Raw genomic sequence first — 27,675 nt, 5'->3', positions numbered from 1 at the left:
CCACAAGATCATGCGTGACCTGAGCCGAAGTCGGACGCTTGACCGACTGAGCCACCCAGGTGCCCCGGCTCTTGTTATTGTCAAGGTAAACCCACACCTTAAAAAGGTAGAAAAGAAGAGGAAATTAGCCCCCAGAACGTAGAAGAAGGGAAATAATAGACGGTAATAAAGGAGAAAACAGAAGGACCCTAGAGAAAACCAAAAAAAAGCTGCAGTCTGGTTCTTGAAAAGGTTGGTGCGATCATTGGACCCCACAAATTACTAATAGCAGAAGTGAAAGGGGCACCTGGGTGGCTCAGTCATTTGAGCGTCCAACCCTTCATTTTGGCTCAGGTCGTGATATCATGGTCGTGGGATTCAGCCCCGAGTCAGGCTCCACGCTCTAAGAATACTTGGGATTCTCTCTCTTTCTCTTTTTAAAAGAAAGAGGGAGGAAAAAATGAAGAAGGAAGCTATGTTCTAACATAAAGAGACAGTCAAAAGCTATTAGGAACCACCTTATGCCCATAAATGTGAGAGCTTAGATGAAATGGATAGATGCCTTCAAAAAACACAAGTAACTAAACTTGTCCGAGAAGAAGCAGAAAATCCGAACCGCCTTATATTCTTGTTCAAGAAACTGAATCCGTGACTTAAAACTTTCCCATAAAGAAAATTCCAGACCCTAAGTGGTGGGATTCTGCCAAACACTGAAAGAAGGAATAACACCAGCCAACTTTAGAAAGGCTTCCAGAGGATAGAAAAAGAGGGATCACTTCTCAGCTCATCTGGGGAGGTGGCATAATCCCGATGGGCACCCCATGATCCAAGAGAGCCCACAGTCCCATGCGGGGGTGGGGGGTGTCTAAGGGGACAGACGTCAGTGGTACAAAGTGATCAGGGCTGCAGCGGGGGCCCTGAGAAGGCTCCTGACTCAGCCGGGGGCCAGAGGCGGGGGTATATTATGAACCGACACCAGAAAGTTCCATAGGTGTGTGAGTCAAGGGGAGAGGTGGGAGGAATAGCCAAGCAGGTGGGCTAGCCTGTGCAAAGGCCAGGAGGAGGCACCAAATGTACCCGGAAGAAGTATGCTCCGAAAAGCTTGACGTGGGGGCGCCTGGGTGGCGCAGCCGGTTGAGCGTCCGACTTCAGCTCAGGTCACGATCTCGAGGTCCGTGAGTTCGAGCCCCGCGTCAGGCTCTGGGCTGATGGCTCGGAGCCTGGAGCCTGTTTCCGATTCTGTGTCTCCCTCTCTCTCTGCCCCTCCCCCGTTCATGCTCTGTCTCTCTCTGTCCCAAAAATAAATTAAAAAAAAAAAAAAAAAAGTTGGAAAAAAAAAAAAAAAAAGCTTGACGTGGCTGGCCCGTACCCAGGTGGGGCAGAGCTGGGAGAGGAGTGAGCAAGGCGCCCCCCACCCCCACCTCCCCCCCAGGCACTGCCCCTGAGCCACCCTCCTCAGCACCCGTCTCAGCAACGTGACTCTCGGCCTGGGTTGCTGGGATGGCTCATTAACCTTCCCTTTCTCCTGGAGTAAACCATCACCTACCCGCTCTTGGCCCCCTGCCTCCTTCATAATGAGGGAGGCCAGAGAGGGTAAACGGGGAGTTAAGGGGTGTCCCTTCGCCCCCTCACTCCCTCCTGGCCGTGTTCCCCACAGAACAGCCTCCCTCCCAGCATGATGACCCGAAGAAACACCTACGTTTGCACAGAACGCCCTGGGGCTGAGCGCCCGTCCCTGTTGCCAAATGGCAAAGAGAACAGGTATGGAGAGGGGACAGCAGCGGGGAGTGGCAGGCGGGGGGGTGGGGGGGAGTAGGGGAGCAGGACCCTCCTTTGAGCTAAGATGATAACCTTTGTGGGGAAGGGGTGCCGTGGGGACTGGGGAGTGTGCGTGTCTCTTCTTCCCAGAATCTGCCCAGGTCCTCCTCCTCCCAGACCCCCCTGAAAATCTTCCCCTCTTAATTAATTAATTAGTCATCAGCATCAGGAAAGCAGTTTGCCCTGTTCTCCGCCTACGAGCCTTGGGAAACAGAGTTGAATTTTTTTTTTTTTTCTCCTTGAATGATCAATTTTTAGAACTTTGAGAGAAGCCCCAGAATGTCACAGCTTCAACATCCTCTTGTTGGCTGGTTTTCAGACTAGTTTTCCTGAGTCTGTTCGATGTCGTTCAGCTGGCAAGTGAGGGAAACCAGTGCAGACTGGCTGGAGCCTAAAAAAGGGAATGAATGAGTTCACATCTCGGTTCAAGTTCAGGAGGGGGGCGGGCTTCAGGATCACGGCACTCCCGCCCACCGGGACTATAGGGCACGACACCGAGGTGCACGCTGGGGAAAACCTGATAAACAGGTGGTACTGTGTGGTGGGGACAGGATGTGGGGTGCTCGAGAGCACTGATTCTGTGGCGGCTAAGTTCTGAGTTCAAATCTTGCCTCCGCGCTCTGCTAGTCGGATTGTCTTGGCCAAGTCCCTGAGCCTCGCTTTCCTCCTCTGTAAAATGGGGCTGACGTTCCCTGCCTCTGGGCCCCGTGAGAGGGATCCGGTGGAGATCGCTTGTGTCCCGTACCTGGCGCAGGTTCTGTGACACAGAAGGCATTTGATGAGTGACCGCTAGTTTTGTGATTATTAAATAAAAATAATAACAGCGGATGCTCATCAAGCGGTAAGAGTATGCCAGGCCTTCGTGTGTATTTGCTGGTTGAATGCCCCTAACGACTCCGTGAGGTAGACCCCGGTGTCTCCATTTCACAGCTGAGGAAATGAGGCACAGAGAGATGAGGGAACTTGCCCAAGGCCACACAGCTGGTGAGTCAAGGAGCAAAGATCCCACACTGACGCCAGCGTGTGTCTCCAGTGTGAACGCTGTAACGCATAGCCTTCCAGTTCTGGCTTCGATGAAACCGAGGCTTAGTCTTCCCCGATATAACCAGCCAGAGGTAGGCAGGCAGTCTCCTCCAAGGACCCAGACTGATTCTGCCAAACTCAGCGTGAGGCTCCAGCTCCGGGACCGAGGCCAGTGCACCAGTGCACCATTTCCTAACCAGAAGGAAGGATGGAAAGAGAGTGGAGCACGGGCTGCATTTTTTTTTTTTTTTTTTCCAGAGGCATGACCCAGAAATAGGACAAAGTACTTCTGTTTGCGGCCCACTGGGCAGAGAATAGTCCCATGACCATCCCGAACTGCAAAGGAGGCTGGGAAATGTAGTCTCTCGCTAGGTGGCCATGTGCAACATGCCTGCTCTTAGAAGTTTGGTCACTAAAAGTAAAACAAGGAAGACGGATTCCAAGGGAGGGGTGGTGGCATCTGTCATGGTCAGGCCCTCCTGTCAGGACTGCGAGGGCCTGGAGGAGGGTCCTGGGACACTGGAGCCACCACTGCCCACACAACAACAAAAGTTAGGAAAAGGGTCCCTTTTCACCTGTCAGCACATTCTCATAAGTGCCTATGATGTTCACATCTATTCCTATCCCGAGTTTGAATAATGATACTTGAGATAGCAAAGTACAGTGTTTGCAAAGTTGACTCGGTTCCTGCGGTTTGGAGGCAAATGGCAAGGGATTCATCAAAAAATGTAATCTGAATCTATTCAGTTGCCGCGTTTGGAGAGAGGAGAGTCAGGATACGTTTGGAGCGGGTAGGGGTTGAAGAAAGGGCAGTTTGAAGAAGGGATGACTTAGGAAGACAGAAGAGTCCGTAAAACAACTAGGGTTATATAGTACACAGCCTGCCCAACTGTACATGGCAGCCCTTTCTCTGAGCTCTAGGTCTTTCGAGGTTTCTGATCTCAGGACAGGACAGTGAAGAATCAGAGGGACTGGGGCCTCGGCCTGCCTCGAGGCCCCACTCTGACTTGTCCCTCTCTGCCCACAGCTCGGGTACCCCACGAGTGCCCCCCGCCTCTCCCTCTAGTCACAGCCTGGCTCCCCCATCGGGGGAGCGGAGCCGCCTGGCACGCGGTTCCACCATCCGCAGCACCTTCCACGGTGGCCAGGTCCGGGACCGGAGGGCAGGGGGCGGGGGAGGCGGGGGTGTGCAGAATGGACCCCCCGCCTCTCCCACATTGGCCCATGAGGCCACACCCCTGCCCACTGGGCGGCCCCGCCCCACCACCAACCTCTTCACCAAGCTGACCTCCAAACTGACCCGAAGGTGAGCCCTAGGGGACGTGGGGGGCAGGGGTGGGGTGGGGGAAATGGGACCTAACCTGTCTTCTGCTCTGCTCTGCCTTCTGTACCCTCACATCATCATCATCACCTCCTCCTCCTCCTCTTCCTCCTCCTCCTCCGTCACCCTTCACCTCGCCCCTCACACTACAGGGTTACCCTCGATCCCTCTAAACGGCAGAACTCTAACCGCTGCGTTTCGGGCGCCTCTCTGCCCCAGGGATCCAAGATCAGTAAGTCCCGCCACCCTCTGCTGTCCCCGGCTCTGCCTCCCTGTCTGCATGTCTGACCTGTGTGTACGGGCGAGGGGAGAGGGACTCTGTGCGAGCGGGAGGGGCACGGGTTGGGGGATCTGGCTGTTCGTTTACTCATTTAATAAACAGTAGTCTGGCCTCTGGAGCCGGACTCTCGAGGGGCGGGCCCTAGCTCTGCTGAGTGACCTCGAGGAAGTCACTCAACCTCTCTGGACCTCACTTTCTTCTGTAAGACGGGGTAGCGGTGACAGTGCCTTCCTCAGAGGGTTATCGGGTGGACTAAAAGGTGGTGTACGGGCTGAGCTTAGAATGTTGCCTTGCAAAAATGACGTATGTTTACTTACTGAGCGCCTGGCGCGATCTTAGACCCCGGATGGAGGGAACAGAACGTGTAAAATCCCAGCCCAGGCAGAGCTGACGTTCTACACGGGGACCCAGACAGTAAATGAGTACTGAGAAGAAAAAGGGCAGGGAAGAGGGGGGCAGTTTTAAATGGAGCAGGCCTCACTAAGGAGGTTTGAGCAAAGCCGGAAGGAGGGTGTATGTATGTGTGTCCGTGGCCTTCTATACGTACCTGTGTGCCTCTGCCCCCCCCCCCCCTTTCTCTTTCGTCTTCCAAATTCTTCAGTATCTTTCCTACGACCTGCACTAACCATTTCAGAATGGGCTCCCCCCTCCTGGGCACGGAGACTCCCAGCCCTCCCCAGCCCAGCTCCAGCCAGCAGGGAGGGACCAGGGCTGAGGCAGGGGCTGCCCAGAGTCCTGGAGGCAGTGGGTTGGGGGAGGGGGCTCCGTGTGTGCAGATTAGACACTCTGCCCCCCTCCCCTCCTCTAGGGTCACAGACGAACCTGAGAGAATCGGGGGACCTGAGGTCACAAGGTGAGTGCATGAGCCTACCCTGACTGCCACACTAGCCCCTCCCCCTTTGCCTGCCTCAGACCCAGCTGCCTCGTGTCTACACCTCCCCTATCCACCGCCCCCCCCAACACACACACACACCATTAGATGGGACCTGAGCCTCCTCCAAGCCAGCTGCCTGAATGTCCCTCTGACCCTTCTTCCTCTGCCGGCCCCTCTTATGCCCTGTCCCCCGTGACTTCCTCCGATTTCCACCCCCATCCATGAACATTGTCCCTTGACCATGTTTAACGTCAGCCTGTTCCACCTATGACCAACTCCTCCTGTTGGCACACCTTTCCCCCCCTCCTCCCCCCCCCCCCTTATCCAACGAGGCATAAGTGTTGCCAGGAGCTCTGGCACACATTACCTGTGCAGCCCCACATGGTAAACATTTTAGACTTTGAGGGCCAGGTAATCTCTCATCGTGCCTATTCGGCTGTGCCATCGTAGCACGCAAGCAGCCATAATCAGTACAAAACCAACCGGGTGGTGTGGGGGTGCGATAGACCTTATTTACAAAAGCAGGCAGCCCCATGCCACCTCGCTGAGCCCCGCTTCAGCTTGACACAAGCCCAGTCCCTGTAAAGACCCCAGTGCAAATAAAGAACCGCCCCTCCGGTTCCAAAGGTCCCAGGACTGACTCTCATTGGCTGGAACGGAGTCACGTGCCCATCCCTAAACCGATGCCTGTGGCCAGAAGGGTGGAGGACTCTGATTGGTGGGATCTGGTCATATGCTCAGCTTTGAACTAATCGCAGTGGGCAGGGAGGTGGAATGTGTTCATTGGCCGGAGCCGAGTCACGTGCTCAGCTTGGAGCTAAGAGGCCAAGGCCGCCCCGCCTAGACCAGAAAGACGGGATGTGCGATGCATCTCAAAGAGGCGAGCTCTTGGTGCTTGGGGTGGGATGGTTCTTCATTGGGCTGGACCCACTCACACACTGCAGCACATGCATCATCCCTGAACCCCCCCCACCCCCCCCCCAGCTTAATGCCAGCGGCACCCCCCATCCCCAAACGTTGTGGTGCTCCAAAAGCCTCCAGAAATTTCCAGATACCTCTGGAGGGACGGTGTGGCTTTTAGGCGAGAATCCCTGGTCTAGAGTGAGGAGGGTTGGTCCTCTGAGGAAAAAGGGATTATTCCCAGGAGGAGGATGTATTAGGAAACCAACCAAGCAAAGAGACTCCTCTCCCCCCCCCCCCCCCATAAGAGACAGGAATCCATTTCTCTGTCACATGAACCATGTGACTGGGCCAGGCTGGCAGGGCCCCTCTCCTCTGTTCCATGAGTTCATGCAGGTACCCAAAGGTTCTTCAATCCCCAACCCTTAGGGCTCTGTCTTCCTACTAAGTCGAGGTTGGTTCTGGCCGCAGCCGGGGTGTTCTTATAGGAGGTGGGGCAGGAGAGCCGAGGGCTTGCGGGTTTCCTTGGAAGGGGTTCCCCCCCCCCCCCCCCCCCCGCTTGCACTCACATCCGGGACTTTTGCACTCGGGCCGCAGCAGAGGCCGGGCAACGTAGTCTCCAGCCGGGCAGCCGTCTGTACCACTGAAACTCTGTCCCCGTCCCTGGGATCAGAGAGGGAGGTGGGTTTTGAGGGACGCCTAGGAGCCCGTCCCCGGGTGGGAAGCGTGGGTTACCCCTTTCCTCTCCTGTCCCCGTCTTTGACCCGTGATCTCTCCCCGCCCCAGTTGCCATCTACCTTGGGATCAAACGGAAACCGCCCCCCGGCTACTCCGATTCCCCTGGAGTGTGAAGCTGACCAGCTCACGCCCGCCCGAGGCCCTGATGGCGGCTCTGCGCCAGGCCACCGCGGCCGCCCGCTGTCGCTGCCGCCAGCCACAGCCGTTCCTGCTGGCCTGCCTGCACGGGGGTGCGGGCGGGCCCGAGCCCCTGTCCCACTTCGAAGTGGAGGTCTGCCAGCTGCCCCGGCCGGGCCTGCGGGGAGTTCTCTTCCGCCGCGTGGCGGGCACCGCCCTGGCCTTCCGCGCCCTCGTCACCCGCATCTCCAACGACCTCGAGCTCTGAGACGCCGCGGGCCCGGGTCCCCTCTTCTTCCTCTCCCTCGTCCCCTTCGCCTCTGCGGCAGGGAGAGGGGGCAGGGAGGGGAGTCTCCCTCCGTCATCACCTCAGCTCCCGTGAATCCGACGTGGGGACAGAGAGTGTCCCCTGCGCTGTTGTCCGGGGCCGCTGGGCAGGAGAGAAAAGCTTGGGGGCAGAGCAGGGGGAGCTGGCACCTTCCTCGAGCCTCCAGCCGGTCCTGCCCCCGCCCCCCATCACCCCAACGTGGGGCACCTGAGGAGACTCTGGGGGCAGGGCAGGCGCAGAAAGGGAAACCGAGGAAACTTCCATTCCCACCCCCTTTCCCCCAACAGCTCAAGAATTAGGCCTTGGGCGGGGGCCGGAAGGGTTGCTGAGCCTAAAGACTGTAGAAGAGGGGAGGGGGGCTGGGAGTGGGGGTCAGAGAGGCAGATTCCTTCCCCTCCCCTGCCCTCCCCTCATGCTCGAACCTCCCCCTTCCTGCCCCAGGCTGGCGCGGGGCACTTTGTACAAATCCTTGTAAATACCCCCCACACCCTCCCCTCTGCAGAGATCTCTCGAGGAGCTGCCGGTTTTTAAGTTATTACACCCCCACCCTCCTCCTGTCAGCCCCCTCACCCGCAGCCTGTCGCCCAATAAACTTAGGAGAGTCCCCCCTTCCCCACGCGGACCCCGGGCTTTTCCTTCCCTGCCCTCACCTGCGGCTGAGATGAGGAGTTGCGTGACTTTGGGCCAAGTGGTTCCTCCTCTCTGAGCCTCGGTTTTCTCATCTGCAGAATGGGAGTAGTGGTGGGGGGTGAGGGTCAAGGATAATTGTGGACGAGGGCAGGACAGAACTCAGCCTCATCCAGGAGGCCCCCGGTTCCTATATCGGTCCCCCATTCATCCACTCACGTGCCCACCCACATGTTATACCGGACTCTAAGCCACTTCTTAACTCCAGTAGTACATTTATTCAATAAACAGTCATTGACCTGTGCCTACTCCGTGCCAGGCCCGGTGCTGGACACGGAGACACAAGGAGCCCCTGTCTGTGGGGGACGGGGGTTCTGACACAAACACTAGAGAAACCATTGCTTTGGGGAGGCCAGGAGAGAACGTGAGGGGAGTCGGGGAAGCCACTCCAGAGAGGAGAGGATACCGGAGTTGGACTTTGAAGGACGAGTAGGAGTTGACCGCGTATTGGGTATGCGCTGGGCAAAAGCCGGTTTGTAGGAGTGCGTGATAAGCCTTCAGAGAACTTCGGGTAATTTCAGTGTGGCTGCTATGTTGGGGCTGGTGGAGAATTAGCAAGAGAAATACCGTGTTAGGACTAATAATCCATCCACACATAAGCAAAAGTTATTTGTTTGCTTATGTTCCTTAATAGTCTGGGGGTGCCCGACTTCAGGTACGGCTGGATCCAGGCAGCGGGCCACCTCACCTCTGGTTTTATTTTACCGTGAGGTTAGTGGTTTCACCCAGCAGTTCCAACCTCTCACCCCTTTGTCTAGTTTCCCTTCGTCTAGCAGAAAGTTGCTCATTGCCTACTTTTGTCGAAAATCCCAAGACAGGCTCTTATTGGCCCAGAGAAGTCATGTGACCATCCCTGAACCAGTCACTGTTGCTCTGGAGTGGCCAGGCCCCTACCTAGAGCTGGACTTAGAGGGGTTCCCCCAGAGGAAAGTCCAGGTGACCTTAGCCAGAGGAAGGAAATGGAAACTGAGTAGAGTTAAGCAGTAGGTTGGGGGGGGGGGGGGGAGCGGAGGAGCTTGTTAACAAAAGGCTAAAGTGAGCGAGGGGTGGGCTCTCATCCAAGGGCACTGGAGAGCCATTGGAGGATTGTATGTAGGGAAGAGGCTTAGTTTACTGTGCCTCAATTGCCCACTTGGGGCGTGGTAGAGTCTGCCCTTGTGTTCTTCATGGGGCTGATAGGAAACTAAAATGAAAACGGGGAGTTGGTAGAGACTGAGTGGTCAGCGTGGAAAAATTCAGGGTCCGGGGCAGAACCGCATTCCCGCCTTAAGAGCGAGGCCAGAATAGGGGTCTGCTGCAAAGTGTATATATATTGAGTCGTGGGAGTGGGTAGGGTGGGGACCCCACCAACCCTGTCTGGAAATCTCAATCCCTGAGGGCTTCCCGTATGCCCAGCCCTGTGCTGGGGACATAGTGGTGACCAAGACTGCCCCAGCCCTGCCGTCATCAGGCTCAGTCTAGTGGAGAAGGCAGCTGCATCCTCAGTGATGATCCTGGGTCCGGGGGTGGGGTGGGCAGAGGCTGGGGAGGGCCAAGGGGGTGCCAGTCGTAGCCAGGGAGGGCTTCCTGGAGGAGGAGCAGCTCAGCAGCAACTGGGAGAATGATGAGCAGCTAGCTAGACATGGCGGGTAGGGGGCTGGTGTTCTAGGTGGAGGGAACGGCTTGTACAATGGCTAAGAGGCAGGAGAGAGCACGGCAACTGGCCTATGGCTGGCAGTGAGCAGAGTCACCGGGAGACACGAGGCTGGAGATGTTGGCAGGGCCCTGAAGGCCGTGGAGAGGGGCTTGGGCTTTCTTCCAAGGGCACTGGGGAGCCACGGCAAGGTTGTGAGCAAGGGAGAGGCAGGGGCAGGTTTATGCTGTGAAGGGAGCGAAGAAGACAGGTCGGGAGGTTAGGGAGTAGGTCGAAGTGGGACAGAAGGTGGGGAGACAAGGGCCAGATTTGAGGCTTATGAGGCAAGATGGGCAGAACGGGCACCTGGACCGCAGATTTGGCTCAGACCGGGCGGCTGGAATGTTTGTGGTCCGTGTGGCTCCCCGGCGCAGGGGGCGGTTAGAGGACAGAGCTGGGGTTAGTGATGGGATCTTCATTTGGGGACAGTGTTGTAAAGGACACCCTGACATCTGACAGATCCTGCCTTTCTCTTCTAACCTTCCTGTTTCAGCAATTTCTCTGGGAATTCTCGGAGACCTCCTCTGGCCTCAGTTTTCCCCCGGAAAACAGAGTACATTTCTTGATCTCTAAGGGCCCTTTACCTGTGTGACTTCAGGTTTGAAAAATTCCCTCCTCCAGGTCCCTGAGGACTCTGTCTAACACTTACTCTGCCTCACGTTTCCTTCTGAAAGCTTTGCCTCTTTTTGAGGCCGCCGCGCTGCCTGTGCTAGTGGGGACCTCAGCCTATTGGGTCGAGCAGAGGTGATTGACGTGGTCAACACCCAATCCACGTTGACCTGCTTCTGGCCTTCTATTCCCCGCCCCTCCCCCTGTGCCCGACCCTCCTTCCTGGGACCAAGCTCTCCAAAGGGTGGGTCCCTGAAGACTTCGCGGGGATGCTAGGCGCCAAGCCCCAGTCTGGAGGAGGGAGGCGCATGGGCACATGCGTTAAGGTGGGAATTGCAGGGTGTCAGGAGCAAAAGTGTACAGACGAGTCATGGGCGAAAAACGGGAGCGATGAGCCTTCAGGGAAAGGTGCACACCTCGGTTTGAAGAATCGAAACTAATAGGACTGCATTCTAGGAGATGTGGGGAGCTATGGCAGGTTCTTGAGCAAAGAAAGGGAAGTTTAAAGGACTGGCAGCCGCTATGGATGGATGAGGGGAGGTCACACAGAAAGAGGCCGGTGAAAAGTATAACGGGGTATATGTGAGGAGATGCACATTAGGTCTCCAACCGGAGGCCCGTGGGCCAGATTCAAGTCTCAGACATTTTGTTTGGCTTACGTTTCTCCCTGGTGTGGGTCCTGTGTCTGAGATCCGAGCACGAGTGATTGATTGGGAGCGGAGGTTGGGAAGGGGTCACGCCTCTCTGGCTCTCAGATTCCTCGTAGTTTGGGATCGGACTGTGCACTTGCCTCATTTTAGGGATGGGGTAAGACACGACTAGGGAGGGCAAGCCGCACAGCGGCCAATGGCAAAAGCCCCTCGTCCTCTTGCTCAATTGCTATCGCACGAAAGCTAAGGCCGCCGTTTCTTTTATTTGTTGCTTTGAGTGTAGAAAAAGCATGAGCTCCAGATGTGCCTGCCAGCTCTCCATCAGCCAGAGTTCCTGGTGGTGGGCGGAGCTCTGGGAAAAGGAGACTCGGGGGGGAGGTTTTTCACTGGCCACAACTCAGAGGATGAAGCCCGTTGGTTGGAACTCTGGCTGGAAATGGAATTCCGAAAATGGTGGAAAGAGCCCCCGGTGGACCGAACCCTTTTGGAGGGGGGGGGGAGGGGCGGGGCTCCGATGGGCCGAGTCCTCCCTTTGGCTGGGGCTCCAGCAGTCGGCGGCGGGTGGGCTGGACGCCTATTTCTGGGCGGGGATCATGTCGTCGATGGACTGGCCCTTTTCCAGTTTCTTCTCCATCTCCACCATGAGCTTCACACCATCCACCACCAGCTGCACCTGTTCCACTTCGGACGAGCCCAGCCGATCGGCGTTGGACACGTCGAATACTGAGCCCACAGCAGCTGTGTCCACACCACCTGCAGGAGCAGGAGGCAGGGGCATAAGGAGCGAGCGGAGATGCAGGAGCGGGACCTGCGGCCCCTGTGCCAACTGAGCTGGCCGCACGTACTGAGGGCCTACTGTGTGACAGGTTACGTGCATGCAGAGCCTCCTAAATGTCTATTCATGGGCTCACGCCTCCGGCTAATTTAGGTACCTCGTGCCTCAACCCTCCAACATGAAAATAGAGCATGACGGCCAAAAGTGAGCTCTGGAGCGAGAATGCCCCGGGGTTGAGTCCTGGCCATCCTCTCCTTTATAGATGGTAAACCGAGGTTCCTAGGGGGCACGGGGTATACACATGCGTGTTATATACCCATGATATCGTATCGATTCCTACGGGATAAGGCGTGCTGATGCCCACTTACAAGAGGAGGAAACTGAGGCTCACAGAGGGGCAGCCCTCGTCCACCCCACAACTCGCGTGGGTGCTCCGCCCCCACAAAGGGTCCGCCCCCGACGCCGCGGCGCGCGCATGGAAGCAGAGCCGCACCTGTGCCCCGCTTCTGCAGGCGCAGACGGGTGAGGATCTCCTCGAACTTGGGGTGCTTGCTCAGGTGCGCCAGCTTGACGTGCACGCCTCCACGCAGCCCGGTGCCCAGGTTGGATGGGCAGGTGAGCACGTAGCCCAAGTGCTCGTTCCACATGAAGGGGTGGCCGGCCTTCTTGAAGATCTCCTCAATCTGAGGTAAGGGGAGAGGATCTGGGGTCAGCGCCAGGGGGCGCCCCCCAAAGACACCCGCAACTCGAACGGGGCTGGGAGGGACACAGCGTGAGCACGTGGGTAGGGGGTGGGATTCCGACAGGGTGGGACCGGAAAACCGTGAGGGGTGAGCTTCTGAAGGGAGGGGCCCGACGACCCTGGTGGAGCCAGGGCTTGAGAACGCTTTAGAGCTGAGTTCTTAGGGGCGGGGCTTGGGCAGGATAGGGGTGGGTGGAGCCAGGTGCTTGTGGGCGGGGCTTAGGCATGGGGTGGAGCCGGCCTCTTAGGGGCGGGGCTTAAGCATAGGCTGGACCTGGTCTCTTGGGGGCGGCTTGGGCGCTGGGTGGAGTCGGGTTCTTAGGGGCGGGGCTTGGGCGCTGGTGGAGCCGTCTCCTTGGGGCGGGGCTTAGGCGTAGGGTGGACCCGGTCTCTTAGGGGCGGGGCTTGGGCGCTGGCGGAGCCGTCTCCTTGGGGCGGGGCTTAGGCATAGGGTGGAGTCGGTCTCTTAGGGGCGGGGCTTGGGCGCTGGTGGAGCCGTCTCCTTGGGGAGGGGCTTAGGCATAGGGTGGACCCCGTCTCTTAGGGGCGGGGCTTGGGCGCTGGCGGAGCCGTCTCCTTGGGGCGGGGCTTAGGCATAGGGTGGAGTCGGTCTCTTAGGGGCGGGGCTTGGGCACTGGGTGGAGCCGGTCTCTTATGGGCGGGGGTTAGGCATCAGTTGGACCGGGTCTGTTGGGGGGCGGCTAGGGCGCTGGGTGGGGTCGGGTTATTAGGGGCGGGGCTCGGGCGCTGGGTGGAGCCGGGTTCCCTGGGGGGGCGGGGTCTTGGAAAGCGGGTGGGGCGTTCAGCGGGGGTCAGAAGTCTGCCGTGAGAGGCAGGCTACCCACCTTCTGCAGCCCCACGCAGAAGCGGCGGAAAACCTCCTTCATGTTGCCCCCCTTCTCCATGGAGATGACTCGGAGGTGGTCTTCCTCGTTCACCCACACCAGGAAGCTCTTGTTGTCATTGTGCCTAGGGTGGGGCGCAGGAGGAGGCCAAGGGATCAGTCCCGCGTGGCCACCCCATTCCCTCCCCCTGGCAAAAGTACCCACCGCAAGGGGGCCCCGGGCCTGAGGAGTTTGAGGTGGTGGCACCGGCTCCTGAAAATCGCGGAAGCTTACACCTGTAGACCCTAACGTCCTAGAATCTGAGAAATCGCCAGTCCTAGGATCAAAGACTTTTAGGGTCTTAAGTCTTTGAACAGCATTAAATTACAGACTCTTGGAATTTCAGAATCTTTGAAAAACAAAAGCTGGGAATCAGAATTGATAAATCTTGGAAATCCTACTTTTGGTCCCAGGACCAATCTTTCCATCACCCTGTGACATCTCAGATAAAACATTAAGATCTGGAAATGTCTGCAACCGTGGAATCACAGAATCTGAAATTAGTGGAATCTTAGAACCTAAAAATATTTAAAATGTGTATGTCTTAGAACTCACACATTCTCCTGATCATCTGAAACTTAGGCTTTTGAAACCTTTGAAAATCTTTGCCTATCAGAATCAGGGATTCAAGGATTCATACAAACCTAACTAGCAACAGTCGAAGATAAAACTAATAGCCAAGATGTTGGTCACTTACTATATACCAGACACTGGTGTATATAGAGAGAGAGAAAAGGAGAGAAAGAGCAGGGGAGAGGAGCAGAGGGAGAGAGAGAATCTTAAGCAGGCTCCACGCTCAGTGTGGAGCCCAACGTGGGGCTCAGTCGGCACAGAAATGTTAAATAATGTGCCTGAGGTCACATCTAGTAAATGGCAGTGCTGGGATTGGAACCCAGGGAGTCTGGTTCAAGTCTAAGTCCCTAATTGCCACTTCCCTGGTCCAAGTTTCCTAAAATGTGACTCACAGACCACAAAGTAGGCAGGGGTGGAAGGCGAGGTCATTGTCTGGGGCGCCTGGAAACATAATTGTTTTTATGGTGTTGGCTTTGGTGAAGGAATGGGGAGGGGAGTGGGGGGGACTGGAGGAGGCTGGGGGGAGGGGACCTCACCAGATGCCGCGGGCGTCGGGCCAGTCTCGGGCCATGCCTGAGGCCAGCAGCAGTGGGGACACGGGCTTGTCGAACAGGAAGTGATCGTCAATAAGCTGCTGCTGTTCCTGCTCCGTCATGCTCTTCAGAGGGTAGTACTTCCCCTTGAACTCGCCTGTCAGGCTGTTGAGGGCTGAGGGGCCACACGAGGGAATGGTCAGCAGCCTGCGCCCCCACAACCTGGACGGGGAGGCCCCCGGAGTCCCCACACTGCTGCCCCCAACGAGCCTGGGGTTGGGCCCGTGGATGTCCTAACGGCGCCCGAACACTAGGACGAAACCCAAATTCGCGACCTGTCCCCGAAGCACGCTCCCCCCTGCCTGCCCAGGCTCCGGGAACAGCCACGCCATGCGCTCTGCCCAGAAACAGGGAATCTCCCTTTCCTTGACCCTCGCATCCCATCCGCCTGGGAGCAACGGTGTGCTGGGGCCCCTTCAACCGGCCAGCCAGACAGATGATCAAAATCTTAGGAATGTGGGGAACCATCAGTAAAAATTATTAAAATATACCACACAAAATATTTGTGTACATTCATATGTAGAATGAATGTATATTATGCACATATGCATAATATATATTTCTATAATATGTATGTATTTATATACATTTTATACATTTTTATGTAATGTTCTATATCACATACTATCTACTTACTATATTATATTGTTAAAAATAACTTATATAAGGGCACCTGGGTGGCTCAGTCAGTTAAGTGGCCAATTCTCGGTTTCAGCCCAGGTCATGACCTCACGGATCGTGGGTTTGAGCCCTGCATCAGGCTTCGCGCTGAAGGGCCTGATTGGGATTCTCTCTCTGCCCCTCCGCCGCTCACGCTGTCTCTCTCTCTCTCTCTCTCTCTCTCAAAATAAATAAGCTTTAAAAAATAATAAACATTTATATAAACTTACAATTAAATATATTATATTTAATTTTTTTAATGTTTGTTTACTTTTGAGAGAGAGAGAGAGAGACAGAGCCCAAGTGGAGGAGGGGCACATAGAATCCGAAGCAGGCTCCAGGCTCTGAGCTGTCAGCATAGAGCCCGACGTGGGGCTCGAACTCCTGGACTGTGAGATCATGACCTGAGCCCACGTCGGATGCTCAACCAACTGAGCCCCCAGGCGCCCCTTAAATATATTTAAAACATAGGTAATAAATACTCAAAAGTATTGCTTCCTAATTATTTTACTCTTTCTTTTAAATTTTAGAGAGAGGGGGCACGAGCAGGGGCGGAGTCAAAGAGAGAGAGAGAGAGAGAGAGAGAGAATCTCAAGCAGACTCCATGCTCAGTGTGGAGCCTGACACGGGGCTCGATCCACAACCTGGGGACCATGACCTGAGCTGAAACCAAGAGTCTGACGCTCAACCAACTGAGCCACTCAGGTGCCGCCTACATTCTGGAAGTTATTTTCATTTTTATTATCTACATCCTTGAAGTTATTTTCATCTGTATCTGTAAGGTGGGAATACTATGTAAGGATATGTTACCGCCCACCTTTTCCCGTCTTTCTTTTTTTTTTTTTTTAATTTTTTTTTTCAACTTTTTATTTATTTTTGGGACAGAGAGAGACAGAGCATGAACGGGGGAGGGGCAGAGAGAGAGGGAGACACAGAATCGGAAACAGGCTCCAGGCTCCGAGCCATCAGCCCAGAGCCTGACGCGGGGCTCGAACTCACGGACCGCGAGATCGTGACCTGGCTGAAGTCGGACGCTTTAACCGACTGCGCCACCCAGGCGCCCCTTTTCCCGTCTTTCTATGACACCATGTTCATAGCTCAAAATTGGCCGTGGTAGAATTTATACCATAGAAATTGGCAGTCGCTATAGATTGGGGCTTTTTCTTTTTTCTTTTTTTTGAGAGCTAGTTGTTTAACACTTATCAGAACAATATGCCTGCCCACCTTGATGATTCTACCTCCCAAAGATCCCTGCTGTCTCTCCCCATCCCGTTGCCTATCTCCTACCCTCACCTGAACGACTGTGCCTTCCCCTCACGGTCTCTCTGCTCCTACCTTTGCCCACAGTCTGTTCCCCACCCAACAGCCAGAGGACTCCATGGCTTGCATCTCCCTCAGAGTCAAAGCCAAAGCCCTCCGGAGGGCACACAAGGCTCTGTGCAACCTGGCCACTCATACTCCTCGGACCCCATCTCCTCCCCCCGCCTCCACTCAGCTCTAGCCACACTGGTCTCCTGGCTGTTCCTCCCACACACTTGCCCACCTCAGGCCCTTTGCACTTGCTGCTCTGCTGGCCTGGAATTCTTCAGGCTCCTTCCTTGTCAGTCAGGTCTCCTCCTTTCTAAGGGAGCCCCCCTGAGTCATTCTGTGACCCACCCTCGTTTCTTGGCTACATGGTATTTGGGAATTATTCTTTTGTTCGTTTCTGTGTTCCCTCTTATCTCCTCACCAGGCTGACAGATCTGTGAGAACAGCGACCTCATCCATCCTATTCATCATGAAAGCCCCCAGCTCCCTACTCAGGACCATAACAGCTGTAAATGTTTGCTGGTTGGATAGATGGATAGATGATGGATGGATGGATGGATGGATGGATGGATGGATGGATGGATAGATGATGGATGATGGATGGATGATGGATGATGGATGGATGGATGAATGGATGGATGATGGATGGATGGATGGATGGATGGATGGAGGGAGGGATGGATGAATGGATGGATGATGGATGGATGGATGGATGGATGGAGGGATGATGAATGGATGGATGGATGATGGATGGATGGATGGATGGATGGATGATGGATGGATGATGGATGGATGATGGATGATGGATAGATGGATGATGGATGGATGATGAATGGATGGATGGATGATGGATGGATGGATGGATGAATGGATGGATGATGGATGGATGGATGGATGGAGGGAGGGATGATGAATGGATGGATGGATGATGGATGGATGGATGGATGGATGATGGATAGATGGATGGATGATGGATGATGGATGATGGATGATGGATGGATGGATGGATGATGGATGGATGGATGGATAATGAATGGATGGATGGATGATGGATGGATGGATGATGGAGGATGGATGGATGGATGATGGATGGATGGATGGATAATGAATGGATGGATGGATGATGGATGGATGGATGATGGATAGATGGATGGATGATGGATGATGGATGGATGGATGGATGGATGATGGATGGATGGATGGATGGATAATGAATGGATGGATGGATGATGGATGGATGGATGATGGAGGATGGATGGATAGGTGGGTGGATGGATGGATAGATGGAAGTCAGGTCCCTGGTGTCTACAGGCAGAGATCTGCTCAGATCTGACAGCACCCTCAGACTTCCACCAAGGGTAGTGCTGCCAGCCATCACTCACCAAGCAGCTATGATTTACCAAGCTCTTTCCATGGAGAAGCAGGGCCAGAGCTGGGTGGCCCCAATGGTGGGCAGGGTGGGGGTTCTCACCTTCCACGGAGAGCTTCTCCACCGCCCGGCGCTCGCCCCGGGAGCAGTGGGGGGGCAGCGTGTAGCCCTTGATGCTGCGGCCCGTGCGGACGCGGCTGCTGAGCACATAGTTGGGATCCAGATCGTCTCCGCCCTGGAGGGCAGGAGTGGGGGGTCAGGGCTGGGCATGCCGCCCAGGCTGCCCCTTCCCCAGCAAGCCTGTGACCCCCCAGATGCTCCCCGTTCTTACTCTCTGCTACTTTTTTCAGCTCCGCCTTGCCCCGCTCGCTGGGTTCTCCCTTCTCTGTCCGTCCCTCCATCTGTCTCTCTCCCCGCCCCTCATGTGTCCCTGTTTTTCTCTCCAAGCATCTCTTTCCCCACCTTGGCCCCCCACTTCCTGTGTCTCTTCATCTCCCTCCCTGGCTCCCCTCCCATCTGACCCCAGCCTCCTGGTCTGTCTTCTGTGCCTCTCTGCCCCTCTGTCCCTCTGTCTGCCTCCCTCCCTCCCCCATCCCTCCCCTCTGGTGGCGGGTGGGAGGGGGTGGCTGACCTTGAGGTTCTCATGGTTGAGATCGGTCTTGTGCTTGTCGGTGGGTTTGTAGCCCCCGTGCCGGTCCTGGATGATGGGGTCGAAGAGATCCTTGAAAACCTGGTAGGACTCCTCGTCGCCAGCCACACAGCCCACGGTCATGATGAAGGGGTGACCTGGGGGTTCAGGGTGAGGTCAGAGCTGCCTGTCCCCAGCAAGGAAGGCCCGGGCTCCTGGGTCCAGCGTAGACTGTGTGTGTGTGTGTGTGTGTGTGTGTGTGTGTGTGTGCGCGCGCGCCTGTGAGTGTGTGTGTTTCAGAACTGCAGAGGCTGAGGGTTATGTGGATGGGGAGGGAAGGCTAGGAGAGGTCTAGGCAGCATCTGGGGTGAGGGCAAGGTGCTGGGGGCAGGGCAACGGAGAAAGGAGAGTCTTGGGGGGCCAGTTACAAGGTACTAAAAATATGACCACTTCAGAGTCCCCAAGTCACATACTCTTCCTTTACCCAAACATTTTCAAAAGCTTATTAGACTATCGGCTCCCACAGATGATAAGAGACTTGAACAGCCCTCGTGTTCCCAGAGGGGAAAATAGGGGTCTGGAAAGAGGGGCCCTCCCTCCTCAATGGCACAGTGAGTTGGAGGCTAGGACGTGCTCTTTTGCCTCTGGTGCTGCTGACCCTCGCAGGGTGTCCTTGGAGAAAGAACCAGAGCACCAATGACATCCCCCCTCAGATCCCGAGTGGTGGCCCTGTACCAGGGGCTGCTCTAAGCACTTGTGTGCGCCGACTCCTATGTGTTCGCAACACGGGTGCCCATTTTTCGGATGAGGAAACTGAGGCCCAGGGAAGTGGGATCGAGGCCTGGCAGGCAGCTCCAGAGCCCCCCTCCCCCCCCCCCGCCGCTGCCATTCTAATCCCTGTCCCCGCTCCACCAAGGAGGCTTACCTGGGTTGTCCACACCTGTCTGGATGACGTCGTCCAGAGTGAACCCGGATGGAGTCTCCTTGTCCCGCAGCTTCTTGTAAATCTCAAGGGTCAGCGCCTTGGCCATGTGGTTGTTGTGCTTGCTGAGGTCAGGGTACTCCTCCTCAGGCTTGTAGTTCAGCTTGAACTTGTTGTGGGTGTTACCGAACGGCATGGTGGCGGCGTGGGGGGCCTGGTGGGCAGGGAAGGTGGAGAAGGTTAGCTCGTGTCCAGCAGAGACCAGCAAGGGAACAGAGCAAGGTCTGGGGGTCAACGGCTGCGTGACTGGGGACAAGAAGGGCGCCCTCTCTGAGCCCCTGCGCCTTCACAGGATGCATCCGAACTCTATGGCTAAGATCCCAGCTCGGTCACACCCTGACAGGTGACCCCAGACTAATAATCTTGCTAGAGACAGTTTCTCCAGCTGGAAAATGAAGCGGGGGGCCTTTGGGATGGAATAGTAATGCCGGCATGGATAAAAGCGTAGTTTCCAGAATCGGACAGCCCGGGTTTAAATTCCAGGTCTGCCACTTACAAGACGCTGTGTGACCTTGGGCACCTTGCTTAACTTCTCTGTGCTTTCAGATTACTCATGTGTGGAATGGGGGGGGTCATAATAGCACTCATCCCATGGGGCTATTGGGAGCACGAAAGGAGCCAAACTACGTAAAGCACTTGGGATAGTCCTGGCTCACAATAAGCATTATTTTGCTTGGCCATTATTATAATCATTGCTGTTCTTTTTTTAAATTTTTTTAATGTTTATTTTTGAGAGGGAGAGACAGAGCACAAGCGGGGGAGGGGCAGAGAGAGAGAGAGAGAGAGAGAGATACAGAATCCGAAGCAGGCTCCAGGCTCTGAGCTGTCAGCACAGAGCCCGACGCGGGGCTCGAACTCACAGACCGTGAGATCGTGACCCGAGCCGAAGTCGACCGCTTAACCGACTGAGCCCCCCCCCGGGCGCCCCTGTTGTTATTATTTTAACGGTCTGCGTGAGGAGTTTCAGAGAAGTTGGAGGGTGCTGCGGAGAACGAGCGAGCGTGCGAGCAGAGAAGGGACATCCTGTCTGCGGAGGTTCCTGGGTTCAAGGGATGAGGGGCAGGGTGGAAGGGAAGGCTGGGTGGCCGTCCCCACCCCTGTCTGCTGGCAACCCTCCCTCAGGGCTCCGTTGAGAAGAGCTCAGCTGCGGGAGTCATGAGAGCTGGGTTCAAATGCCACCTGGGCCACTTCCCTGCTGTGTGACCCCCAAGCCGGTTGCTCAGCCTCTCTGAGCCTCTGTCTCCTGTGGACTAAGCCTCGCCTAGGGGGTGGCCAAGAGGACTCTTCAGACTCCATCATGAGGCCAGCTGATCACATGCCCTCCCGTGGAGCTGGGGCCTGCTACCTGGAGGGCCGGCTGCTGTTGTTACCGTTACGTTTATCCATAAGAGCCAGGAAGGGGGAGGGACTCTTCAGTGGCCGTGGCGGGACTGGGAGCTCGCTCCCGGCTCCAGGAGTGGGAGGCAGGTAGGATGGTGAGAAGGGAATCAGGACCAGGGGGGAGCCGAAGGCTGCGGCATCAGGCCAGGGGCGGGTGGAATTCACCACGGAGCTGCCGTCCAGGGTTGGGGATTATTTATAGTCTGGCGGACTCCTCCTCCTCCCCCCCCCCAGCTGCTGTCCCCCCACCCCCCCCCCCACATTCCAGGGGCTCGGCTTGCGCCAAGTCAGCAGGCCGGAGACAGGTGGGCCAAGGAGGCCGGGAGGACACGCGTCCAGGCCTCGGGCCTCAAGGGCTTCCAGCCCAGAAACCCCCCTTCATGCTCTCCCACCCCCACCCTGCAAGAGACATGTCAGCAGAGGGCACGGAGGCAAGGCGGGGGTGGCCCAGAGACACAGACAGAAATAGCCCCAGCACCACACACACACACACACACACACACACACACACACACACCCCTCCAAGCTCAGGGACACACCCGGGGTGCAGGCACCCATGCGGGAGCCACAGAAAGTCCAGAACACAAGGTCACACTGTTGTGGGACACCACGGGGACCCACAGAATCACAAATGCCAAGACCCCGCGGAGCCTGCTATTGCAGACCCTGCCGGTGGACATACGGACACTCCCCGCGGCTCGTGCCATCACCCCCCCTCCCCCCCGCCGTTCTGGTGACAAACCATCACAATCACAGGCCCCGGCCTGCAGCCCTGCAGCCCCTCAGCCCCTTGCAGGGGTGACAGCTGGCAGCTGGCAGGACTCCCTTTGTCTCCAAGATCCCTCCCCGTGGCCCTGCGACACGGACCCTGCGGGCGGTGGGGGGGGTCACAGGTGGAGGTGACTTCCAGACGCAGGGCCAATCTCCCCACACACCAACCCTCCTGTGTGTAGGACCAGATCGGCTGCTGGCACCGGGGGGGGGGGTCCCCATTCTGGACCCCACCCTGATTCCCACCCCCAGCGGTACCTGGCTGGGCTGTGCTGAAAGGGGCTGTCTGTATCCTGGAGGCGACACTGACCCAAAGGAAGGGCCTGTAGCCCTGGCCTTATATAGGGGGGCCGGGCTGTGCAGCTGGGAGGGGCTGCCCCCCGGGGAAGGGAGCTGGAGGGCGGCTGAGCCTCTCACCTCGCTGCCCGGGCACCGTGCCCACCCTGAACCCAGGCATGCCTTGTGCCCAGCCCCATGGCCTTGTATGGGCTGCCCCAGGGGCTGAGCGTCACATCAAGCTGATTCCCTGACCAAGTGCTGAGTCGGGCTGGCAGGGACAGCTGGCCCCCCGCCCAGGACACGGGACCGTGGCAGGGGACGTCCCAGGCACGTAGAAGCCACCCTCCCCTGGCCCTGCACTGGGCCGCCAGCCCCTCCTATGCCCAGACCTCTCCTCCAGCCCCCAGTGGCCTTGACCTGGGCAAACAGCGGGTCCTGAGGCCTGCACCTGGGGAAGCCTTGCAATAGCCCCCCGGGAGGCCCGGTATCTGGTTTTGCGGAGACTTGCCCGTTGTCACCCAGCTATGGGGAGCACTTGGCCAAAGCCCAGGCCTGAACGCAGGACAGTGTAAGCCCAGAAGCCTGTGCTTGGGTGCACAGTGAGTAGGAGGGAAACTGAGGCTCTCCTGAGTCGAGAGGATTGGAACTCGAGGCCAGGTTGGGGGAAGGGGTTGCCCGCCCCCCCCCCCAGCCGCGGGGCTGACGCTGGGAGATTTCCGCTGGGCTGGCGGGGAGGGGACAGGGAAGGACTCATCCTGGAAGGGAGCTTATTTTTAGAGGGCGCTTCGCTGTCGCCTCTGCAAAGACCTAGACCCCAGGCGCTGGGGCTGGGGGGACACAGGGACAGGTGTTGGGGGGGTGGGGTCGCCACGTGTCTGAGTTAATTATAACCCGGCGTGTCGGGTGTCCGGGGTGTCACCTCCTTACAAGGGCAGCCGCTGACCCGGGAGGCCGCCCCCACCGCAGGGCGCAGGGGAAGGGGGCTGGGCAGCCACTTGGGTCAGAGCAGAGCACCCGCCCGCTCCTTCCCGCCAGATCCGGGCGGAGCAGGGACACTCCACCGTGACAGGGACCTGAAGGGCTGAGGAGCACATTCTGTGGACGCAGGGGTGGCTGAAGGAAGCTGCTTCCTCTGCCTAGAGGGCGCCAAGATTGCTGGGCAGGCGAGGCGAGTCCAGGGGCCAGGAGGAGTCCAGGGATCACCCAGGATTACAACCAAGAAGAGACCGTCCTTTTTTCCTCTGGGGCTCCTCCCTCCTCCCAGGTGTCCCCCATTTCTTCCCAGGCAGGTGGGGACTGACCTAGGGAAAGGGGGGCCTCTCTGCCTTTCCCCAGATTCCTGGTGGGGAGGGGGTGCTTAGAAAACTTTTCCTTGGGGCCCAGCCCCTGGTCTCTCCACCCACTGTCCCTTCCCACCAAGGTCGGAGTGGCAAAGCTCTCCTGCATGGCTAGGGAAACTGAGGCCCAGAGAACCAAAAGGAACTACACTGCAACAGTGAGGCATTTATCACGTCAACAATATTTTTTAAGTCTATTTATTTATTTTGAGAGAGGGAGGGAGGGAGAGAGAGAGCACGCAAGAGCAGGGGAGGCAGAGAGAGGAAGAGAGAGAATCCGAAGCAGCCTCTGCCCCGGCAGCACAGAGCCGGGCCCTGGGGCTCGAACCCACAAACCGTGAGAACATGACCTGAGCCGAAACCAAGAGTCGGACGCTTAACCCACTGAGCCACGCAGGCGCCCCTCAACAATTCTTTATTAAGCACTTACTGGGGAGACAGCAGAAAACGACCAAAACCACTGCCCTCATGGAGGTGACACTTTAGTGAGCGTGGAAAGTAAACATATGCTGTAATGTCAGGGGCCACAGGGCTCTGACAGAAAATCAAAGAGGGTAAGAGGTGAGAGCGAAGGCACAGCAGAGGAGGTCAGGTCAGGCATGTCAGGGGAAGTGACATCTGAGCAGCGACCTGAGGGGGAGAAGGGAGCCAGCTATGTGAGGATCTGGAAGCGGAACAGCAGGTGCAAAGGCCCTGAGGTGGGAGTGGCTTGGAGTATCTGAGAGACAAGGAAGAGGCTGGAGGGCTGGAGCAGAGGGGAGAGTGGGAGGAAGAAGATGAGGGGATAGGAGCAGACCCATGGGACCCTAGGGACCATGGAGGAGTTTCCAGCACGCTGTGAGTGGACGGGAGCCCCTGAGGGCTGTGAACAGGGGAGAGACAGGATCCGGACACATCACACACACGTGCACGCACACACATACACACACACACACAGGATTCAGCCCAGCCCAGCCCCCTGGAGCCCTAATAACCACTTATGGGGACATTTGACATTCCTTTTGGCCACACAGCATAAGAAGCACTTTCTGTGTTTGGGGAGGTTGCTGCCCTATGACAGCCTCCTTTAGAGAAGCCAAAAATGGCAGAAACTCGGTTTCCCAGAATCCTTTGCAGCACTATTCCAGTCGTGTGACCTGGGCTGGGTGGCTCAAACAGAGGGACCTTGGGCCTTGGGTCATGAGCTCTACTCCTTTACTTTCTTTGAGTCTCATAGAAACAGTCGGCCCTGGGGAGCCAAGACCCCCCCCCCCCCCCGGTATATTCATCCCGGGCTCCAACCTCCCAAAGCCCGTCAGTCTCCCAGGCCTCCCCCTACCCTAGCTCAAGACCTCCTTCATGTTCTTCCCTTCTGCCCTCACCTCCTCCCTGATCTCCTGCCCCAAGCTGCCCCCTCCCACCTACTCTCTACCTGCAGCTTGCTCCGGCGCATAGAACTTGCCATGGCTCCCCAGTGCCCTCAGGCTACATGAGTATTTGTTGACTCCGGAAATAACAGTAGCCTTATCGGTCCATTGGAAACCATTCTACCCAGCTCATGCAGAAAAGGGCCTGACTACCAAATATTAGGTGCTTACAAAAATCATGGAAAGGGTTGAAGGAACATCTCTCGCCGCCCCCCCCCCCCAGAACCACACTCCCTTCGGAACGCTGGACACGCTAGAAAGAGGTTAGCATGGATGTTGAGTGGCCACTCCACAGTCCCCACCCTAACCGTTAAGTCTTAGGGAGCACTCCTGTATGTCAAGTGTAACGCGAAGTGCATTGTATATATTAACTCACTTAACACTCCCAACAGTAAAGCTCAGAAAGGTGAAATGACTTGCCCAGGGTCGCGCAGCCTGAGAAGGGGCGGAGCTGGGAATCAAACAGGCACAAAGCTGCCGAGAGTAGGTTCAGGCTTTGACGAAGACAATGTACAGGCCTCTCCGCACAGTCACATTGTCATCCCAGAGTCCCTTTCCTGGGGGACTTTCGGGCCCTGGTAATTTGGACCTCCTTCCCATGCCCCCTTCATCACCCCGGCCGTCTGGCTTCAGGGCCCAAGCATTGTATGTGTTTTAACCAATTTAATTCCCTGACCGTCCTAAGAAGTGTGTATTGAAAATTTTACAAATCAGAAAAGTGAAGCCCAGAGAGGTCGAGTTACTTGCCCAAAGTAACACAGCTGGGAAATAACAGAACCAAACTGGCCCCGGTAGTTAGTCCCTGAGTTTGTCTTTCTTATCCCTCCCCAATCCCACCTCTTCCTGCTGAGGCTCCATTTTACAGAAGAGGGACACTGAGGCTGCAAAAAGGGCCAGGAGGGGGTGCCCGGGTGGCTCGTCCGTTGAGCCTCTGACTCTTGATTTCAGCTCAGGTCATGATTCCAGGGTCGTGGGATCGAGTCCCACATTGGGCTCCATGCTGAGTGTGGAGCTTGCTTGAGATTCTCTCTCTTTTCCCTCTGTCTCTCTCCCCAACTCGTTCCCTTTCTCTTTAAAATAATTTTAAATGGGGGGGGGGGGGCAAGGATTGACCCAAGGCAAGAGCCGGCATACTAGAATTTCAGGATTCTAAAATTTTAGAATTTTCCTTTCACCCCTAAGCCCTGGCATTACGGAACATCCCTGCTCCCAAACCCTCCCTTTTATCTACCACCTCCTCTGTCCCCACCCCTCCCCTAGGGATGAGGCTGCCACCTCCAGGAGAGGCTCCAAGAAGCAGCACTTCACCCCCATGAGCCATCACCCCAGAGTGCTCTCCTCACCCAACTCCAAAATGCCTCTCCCGATCCTGGCAGTCCACGAACCCAACGGTTCAGGGAAGACAAGACATAAATCCAAGCCAGTCCCAGAACTGAAGAACCAGAGAGTTAAGGACGTGTCTGCTCCTTCTTGTTCCCCAAGAATCCCTGCGATCCACTGGATGTCAGACCCCCCGGTGGTGGAGCTGGTGGCAGAAAGACAGGCAAACAAGATAGTCTTTCATGACTCCCCACCAGCCCTACTCCAGTCCCTCCAAATCCACCTTTATCAACATAGCTATACATTTTCCTCTAGGGGTCGCTTTAGCTGCATCTTAGTTTCTTGCTGTTGTTTTTTGGTTGTTTTTACATTCTACTATTTCGAATGTGTTCTTTACTTTGAAAATGTTATATGTGGAGTGTATGGACGGTCACATTTATTACTATTTTAGTCTCTTAAATTTACCTCTGTGTTAAGGTATAACTTATATACTGCAAAGCACCCTAATCTTAAGATCGATGAACTTTTATGTATATGTATATCTGAGTCACCAGCACCAAGATAAAGCCCTCCAAAAAGCTCTCCCATTCCCCCTCCCCATCAGAGTCCCCTCTTTTCTGCAACGGAACCACTATCCTGGCTTTTAAAACCCTAGTTTAGCTTTGCCTGTTAATTGAACTTCATGTAATATAATCATATATTCTTTTATTGAGTTTCTTTTGCTCAACATTCTGTCTCTTGAGATTCATTCATATTGTCACATGCAGCAATAGATTGTCCTTTTTTAAATGTATGTTGAGACAAACAGAGAGAGAGAGAGCACAAGCGGAGGAGAGGCAGAGAGAGAGGGGGACGGAGGATCCAAAGTGGGCTCTGTGATGACAGCAGAGAGCCCGATGCGGGGCTTGAAGTCAAGACCAGTGAGATCATGACCCGAGCCAAAGTCAAAGCTTTACCGGCTGAGCCACCCAGGTGCCCTCGGCAATAGATTGTCCTTTAGCAAGTTTTGTTGTAGAGTAGTTTGATGATTGGTCATTTCTAAATATTTTCTCATTTCTGTTATGATTTCTTCTTTGTCTTATGAATGGCTTTTTTTTTTTTGAATGGCTTTTTAAAAAAATCTTTTTATCGGGGCACCTGGCTGGCTCAGCAAGAAGAGCACGCTGCTCTTGATGTTGGGATCGTAAGTTCAAGCCCCAATTGGGTGTAGAGATTTCCATATATAAATGGATTATATATATATATATATATATATATATATATATATATATATATATATATAAATGGATAAAAGATGAGACATCACTTAATGAAATAATGTGCTAATATTCAGCTGATGGGGCCTGGGTGGCTCAGTCAGTTAAGCATCAGACTTCAGTTCAGGTCATTATCTCGTCATTCGCGAGTTCAAGCCCCACATCGGGCTCTTTGCTGTCGGTGCAGAGCCCGCTTTGCGTCCTCTGTCCCCCCCCCCCCTCTGCCCCACTCGTACACACACACACACACTCTCTCTCTCTCTCTCTCAAAACTAAACATTTTTTTAAGTTAAAAGAAAGAAAAACTTAGCAGCTGTTAAAAAGAATAAAGGTAATCTAGGGGCACCTGGGTGGCTCCGTCGGTTGAGCATCCAACTTCAGCTCAGGTCGTAATCTCCCGTCTGTGAGTTCGAGCC

At 55.7% G+C, this 27,675-nt stretch overlaps 2 protein-coding genes across 4 annotated transcripts in view; one reads left to right on the top strand and one right to left on the bottom strand.

Annotated features, from left to right (window-relative positions):
• MARK4 (microtubule affinity regulating kinase 4) overlaps positions 1-8,309 on the top strand; it is a 30,331-nt gene extending 22,022 nt beyond the window's left edge. For 2 of the 3 annotated variants that reach the window (XM_042968606.1, XM_042968605.1), the window contains 4 exons: positions 1,637-1,740; positions 3,848-4,126; positions 5,230-5,274; positions 6,982-8,309. In XM_042968606.1, the coding sequence (XP_042824540.1) occupies positions 1,637-1,740; positions 3,848-4,126; positions 5,230-5,274; positions 6,982-7,318 (765 nt within the window). In that variant the 3' untranslated portion in view covers positions 7,319-8,309. Of the gene's footprint in view, positions 1-1,636; positions 1,741-3,847; positions 4,127-4,293; positions 4,374-5,229; positions 5,275-6,981 lie in introns of all 3 variants that reach the window. The other variant, XM_042968607.1, reaches the window with a different exon arrangement.
• Positions 8,310-11,357: 3,048 nt separating this feature from the next.
• CKM (creatine kinase, M-type) lies at positions 11,358-22,012 on the bottom strand. Its single transcript, XM_007096526.3, has 8 exons — positions 21,920-22,012; positions 19,454-19,664; positions 18,532-18,686; positions 18,003-18,135; positions 14,507-14,678; positions 13,359-13,482; positions 12,265-12,454; positions 11,358-11,749 (listed from the first exon to the last, which is right to left on the bottom strand). Exons 2-8 carry the CDS (start codon positions 19,644-19,646, stop codon positions 11,571-11,573), a joined length of 1,146 nt encoding a protein of 381 aa, XP_007096588.1. The 5' UTR covers positions 19,647-19,664; positions 21,920-22,012; the 3' UTR covers positions 11,358-11,570.
• Between the last annotated feature and the right edge of the window lie 5,663 nt (positions 22,013-27,675).

This window comes from Panthera tigris, chromosome E2, assembly GCF_018350195.1.
Source record: "Panthera tigris isolate Pti1 chromosome E2, P.tigris_Pti1_mat1.1, whole genome shotgun sequence".
In the NCBI taxonomy this organism is placed as follows: domain Eukaryota; kingdom Metazoa; phylum Chordata; class Mammalia; order Carnivora; family Felidae; genus Panthera; species Panthera tigris.
This window is presented reverse-complemented; position numbering and strand designations above follow the sequence as displayed.

Bases quoted from the DNA above. Each gene is read 5' to 3' on its own strand.
- CKM (XM_007096526.3), bottom strand. From the start codon at position 19,646: ATGCCGTTCGGTAACACCCACAACAAGTTCAAGCTGAACTACAAGCCT. The intron at 18,687-19,453 runs GTAAGCCTCCTT...CTGAACCCCCAG, and splicing joins GACAGGTGTGGACAACCCAG to GTCACCCCTTCATCATGACC. The intron at 13,483-14,506 runs GTGAGGTCCCCT...GCCCCACCCTAG, and splicing joins CCCGACGCCCGCGGCATCTG to GCACAATGACAACAAGAGCT.